A 5,309-nucleotide genomic window follows, 5' to 3' on the forward strand; every position below is an offset into this window, starting at 1 on the left:
ATGAGTTTGCTGCCATTGCTGAGTCCTGGGTCCTGGCCAGAAAGAGAGGAACACCGGCGTGGGCTGGGTCACGAGGAGACCATGGCCTGAGAGGGGCCTTGAGGGACATGTTCCGGGCTGCTCACGAGGCGGTGGGGTGGGCCGCCTGAGCGCCCACAGCCTGAGGGGCAGGAGCATTTCTCCCCAGCAGGGCCTTGGTTCCAACAGCTTCCCTTTTTCTGGGTTGTCTAGGGGACACTGGATTTGCTGAGTAACACAGGTCCCTACAGATTTCCCAGAGGCTGGGGGGTGAGGCAGGGGTGGGAGGAGGGGGCTGCAAGCCCCACCCCCCTAACACCACTCTTCAGGGTGAGGGTGTGGCAGGGCCTGGCTGCAGCTGCGGGTGGGTGGGTTCAGGGAGACTGGGAGGCGGCCATGGGTGATGCCAACCTGGTTCTGGCCCTCACTCCCACAGGGCTCCTCTCACGCTGTTCCCGAGTCCACGGGAATGTTGTGGGTTCATTCAGGGTCTCCCCGGCCTCAGAGAGTAGCTATAGGACAGGCCGCCCCCAGCCTGTGGAGCAGACACCGGGCTTCTGGGAAGGGGGCTGAGGAATGGGGGCTCAGGGCCCTGAGGCCCAGGATTTCCTCCTGGCCGGAGAGGAGCCTGCTATGCATACTCCCTGTCTGAGTTTCTCCGTAGAGGAGGGAGCTGATAGGATAGAGAGAACACTGGAGCCGAGAGGCCTGGGTTCAAATCCTGACCTGGCTGTGGGCAGGTTATTTACATTCTCTGAGCCTGTTTTCCCCTGTGCAAAGTGGGGATAGTAAGCCTACCTCCTAAGGATTAAATGAGACAATGTACATAAAGCTCCTTGCACAGGGCCCCAGACATAGCAGGGGCCCAATAAATGATGAGTATTATGATTATTCTCACTTCCATCTCCCAGCCCACCCAGACCCTGTCTCCAGGGTGGGGGAGGGCAAGAGCAAGGGGAGGGCCTGCCAAGGGTGCCAGTCCTCTCCAGACCCTGCCCCTGGAGGTGCCATCTGTCCCCAGGATCCCCAGGCCCTGGGAGCCAGTGTCCCTCACAACTGTTCATGCCCAGAGCCCAGCCCGCTCCACTTGGGACTTCTTCAGGAACCAGCAGTGGCACAGGCTTTAGAGCTGGGTCTCCGACCAGGGCCAGGGTTGTCCTGGAGAGCTGGGCTCTTACTTCTTCCTGCTGGTACGGCCAGCACTCTTCTGCCCAGGGGCTGGGCCAAGCAGGGCAGCAAGGGCGCCATCAGCTGGGGGACCACCTCGCTTCATCTTGAGGTTGGCTCTTAGGGCAGCATCCTGGCCAGAGCCCCCCTCAGGGGAGGCCAGGGGATCTGGAAGGAGAGCAGGGGGGCAGGCTTGGCACAGGGCCTTGGGAACACTCCGAGGAGTCTTTGCTTCCAGACCCTGGCCAGAGAAATAGACCCTGTGCCTGCATGGACAAGGCAAAGCAGCGGAGGGCTTTTGGCTCCTCACACACTCATTCATTCACCCATCCATCCATTCATTCACTCATCCATCCATTTACCCATTCATTCACTCATCCATCCATTTACCCATTCATTCACTCATTCACCTATTCATTCATCTGTTCATTCATTCACGGAGCCCTGGTGGTGCAGTGGTTAAGAGCTTGGCAGCAGGAGGCTTTTGGCTCTTTGCACACTCATTCATTCACCTATCTATCCATTCACCCATTCATTCATTCACACATTCTTCAATAAATGTTGACCCGGAGAAAGATGTCAGTCACCATCCCCGACAAAGGGGCTCCCAGCCTGCCAGGAGAGACATGGAAACAGCACTGCATGCTATACCGGAAGTCCCAGTGCTGTGGGGACAGAGGGGAGAGCTCAGGAAGGGCTCCCGAGGAAGAGGCCTTTGAAGCAGGCTTGGAGTATCAGTCAGCATTCGACTGCAGAGGGACCAGCAGAGGGACAAAGTCAGGGCGACGGGAAGGAGCCTGTGATGTTTGGGTGGTAGCTCTGTGTCACTGTGCATAGGGCTGTGCTTGGGAGGGACTCGGAGAATTCAGCTGATGAGTCTGGATGATGTTTGTGGGCAGCAGGGAGCCGCTGGGGAGGGTCTTTAAGCAGGGGAAGGACAAGGTCAGTCTGGGGGCTGGTGAAGACCATCTGGCAGCTGAGTGGAGGGCATTGAGGCAGAGAGACCAGTGCTCTCCAGGAGCAGCGGGGGGTCGGGGGAGGGAGACTCCTAGTTAGGTGGCCAGGCTGCACCCGCCTGTCCCCAGGCCCTTGGCACTCACCGTGGATCCCAATCATGTGCTCCAGGATAAGCACTCTCTCTGCCAGGATCTTCAGGGCCTCCCGCAACTGCTGCACCCCCTCGCCCTGGCAAGTGAGGAACGGGCTTGGTCAGGACCAGATTCAGGATGGAGTAGGGCCATCCTGCTACCCAGTTCGTGTCCTCCCAGCCCTCTCCCCATCTCCTCCCACCTGTCACCATCGTCACTACAAACAGCCTTCACTTATTGCGCGTCTACTATGTGCCAGGCCCTGTGAGGTCCAGATTCTAATCCTGTTTACAAACAGGGAGGCTGAAGCACAGAGAGACGAGCCAATGTCCCTGTGGACACACAGCCTGCAAATGGCCAACCTGGGCTTCAAGCTCAGACCTGTTGGCCTCAAGCCTGGGCTTTTCCTTCTACCATGGCTGCCTGGCTGCTCCCCCTGCACCCCTTTGTTTCCAGAAGACACCGTAACGTGGGCAGAACACTGAGCACAGGGCCCTGCAGGTGGAGGTGCTTCGTTCATTTCCTCCTGGCACTTGGCCTGCATCCATTCCTTCACCCATTCATTCACCCATTCAAGGAAACCCTGCAAAGCAGGCCTGGGGCAGGCTGCGTGTGGCCACAGCAGACAAGAGAGAGAAGGGCGGCTGATGCTCCTCAGAGCTCAGGCAGGAAGGCGTGGTGATCAAGGGGCCCGGTCCACACATAGGCAGAAGACCTTGTGCATTGAGATCCATGAATGAGCCGAGACAGGATGCTGATTTATTGAGAAAATAGGTGTCAAAGCCACTTTGTAAGGGAAAGTGGTGGTGAAGAGAGAAGGCCACTGTCCCTGCCCAGCCCAGCCCCAGGCATCAGTTGCAAAACTGGTGTCTTGGGCTGGTATGACGTGTCAGACCTGTCATGTTTGGATTAATTAAGCTTAAAACAAAACCAAAGAAAGCCAGAAAGCATCCTACTGGGTTGTAAGAGAAACGTCTTTCATTATGGATTGAACTGTGTCTACCAGAAGATGTTGAAGTCCTAACCCTTGGTACTCGTGAATGTGACGGCGTTTGGAAATGAAGTCTTTGAAGATGTTATCCGTTAACATAGGTCATACTGGAGTAGGGTGGGTCCTAGCACACTATGAGTGGTGTTCTTCTAAAAGACAAGAAGAGACACAGACACACAGAAGGAAGATGAAGGCAGAAGTTAGAACGCCAAGAATTGTTGGCCGTCCCCAGAAGCGAGGAGAGAGGCAGGGAACAGATTTGTCCTTGGAGTCCTCGGAAGGAATCAACACAGCCGACACCCTGATCTCAGACTCCCAGCCCCCAGAGCTGTGAGACAATAAGCGTCTGATCTTATCAACCACCCAGCGTGTGGTGCTCTGTCACTTCAGCCCTAGGAAGCTTGTGCACGCGCTCCGGCGGAAGGCAACGTTACCTCTGCGGCCTTCTCCCCTTCTTCCGCCTTCACGCCAGGCTCTCCCTAGGAGGCAAAAATCATGGGTCTACAGCCCTGCGGGGGTGGGGGGGGCCTCTCCACCCTCTTCAGTGTCTTGGGCAGACCTTGGGGGCCTGCCAGGGAGTCAGGGGCACTTTGGGCAGGCAGAGCCCGGGGACCAGATGCTGGGGGCCCTGGCCCTTGACAGTCACACCCAGTGGCGGTACTTCTGACCTGGGCTGCAGTCCCGGGCACCCTCTGCACAGCCTGGCATGGGGAGGTGCCTATCAGCTTTAGGCAATGAATTCTGCTCTTGGGGCAGGGAGGGTCCAGGCTTGGAACTTGCAAGCTCAGGTTTTGTCTCTTTAGGGAATAAGCCCTCTGCCTTTCAGGGTGCCTTTTCTGTCTCTAAAATGGAGCCTGTAATATCAGAGCCCTGGTGGTGCAATGGTTAAGCACTCAGCTGTTAACCTAAGGGTTGGCACTTAGAATCCACCAGCAGCTCTGTGGGAGAAAAAAACTTGTCATTTTGCTTCCGTAAAGATGACAGCCTAAGAAACCCCATGCAGCAGTTCTACTCTGTCCTATGGGGTTGCTGTGAGTCAGAACTGACTCGATGGCACCCAACAACATCAGCCTCACAATAACATCTCTGCGGCCACGCTGCATGTGACCTTGAGCAAGTTACTTCACTTCTCTGGGCTTTGGTTTCCTCATCTCTAAAATGGGGGTAACAATAGTACCTGCCTCACAGAATTTTTAAGAAGATTAAGTAAATCAGCATTTATAATAGTTTAGAGTAGAGCCTGGTGCCCGGAAGTATGATGAAGGTGTTCATATTGTTGTTATCCGTTACCAAGCAGAAACATGGGAGGAAGCATGGCTTTGGAGCTGACACGCTTGAGTTTAAATCCTGGCTCTGCCGTTGCCCAGCTGTGTGGCTGTGTGACCTTGGGAAAGTTGCTTAACCTCTCTGAGCCTTAGGTGCCAGTTCTGGCAAATGGGGATAATAAGGCACGGTCTCAGTGGGTTGCTGTGAATCTTATAGATGGGAGAGTGTCTCTATGGTGGCCCTCACATAGTTCCTCCCCACTGCCCTAAGCCTCCTACATAAGGCAGCAGGCTAGGGCATCTTGGCCCTGGAGGTAGGAGCTGAGACTCATAAAGTCTTGCTTCCAGGAAGGGCAATTACAGGCCAGCTTGTCTAAGCCTCTTACTTTCGGGAGGTTTAGAGAAGGGAAGGGGCTTTCCAGGTCACACAGTGCATAGATTCTGGGGCCCGGGGTCACAAAGCATCTTAACCCAGGGGCCCAGGTCACACAGAACACTGACTCAGGGACTCAGGTCACACAGGACACTGACCCAGGGGCCCAGGTCACATAAGACATTGACCCAGGGACTCAGGTCAGGACATTTACCCAGGGACTCAGGTCACACAGGACATTGACCCAGGGAATCAAGTCACACAGGACATTTACCCAGGGACTCGGGTCACATAGGACACTGACCCAGGGGCCCAGGTTGCACAGGACATTGACCCAGGGACTCAGGTCACACAGGATATTGACTCAGGTCACACAAGACATTGACCTAGGGACTCAGCTCAGGACA

General features: G+C 55.6%; 1 protein-coding gene across 2 annotated transcripts in view; it reads right to left on the minus strand.

Moving 5' to 3' along the window:
- Positions 1–1,192: 1,192 nt before the first annotated feature.
- The window catches only part of COL26A1 (collagen type XXVI alpha 1 chain), a 211,731-nt gene continuing 207,614 nt past the window's right edge, over positions 1,193–5,309 (minus strand). For both annotated transcript variants that reach the window (XM_023740274.1, XM_023740273.1), the window contains exons 14-16: positions 3,699–3,743; positions 2,286–2,370; positions 1,193–1,353 (exon numbers count right to left, since the gene is read on the minus strand). In XM_023740274.1, coding sequence (XP_023596042.1) covers positions 1,193–1,353; positions 2,286–2,370; positions 3,699–3,743 — 291 coding nt within the window. The remainder of the gene's footprint in view (positions 1,354–2,285; positions 2,371–3,698; positions 3,744–5,309) is intronic.

Source organism: Trichechus manatus, unplaced genomic scaffold, assembly GCF_000243295.1.
Source record: "Trichechus manatus latirostris isolate Lorelei unplaced genomic scaffold, TriManLat1.0 scaffold00151, whole genome shotgun sequence".
Classification (NCBI taxonomy): domain Eukaryota; kingdom Metazoa; phylum Chordata; class Mammalia; order Sirenia; family Trichechidae; genus Trichechus; species Trichechus manatus.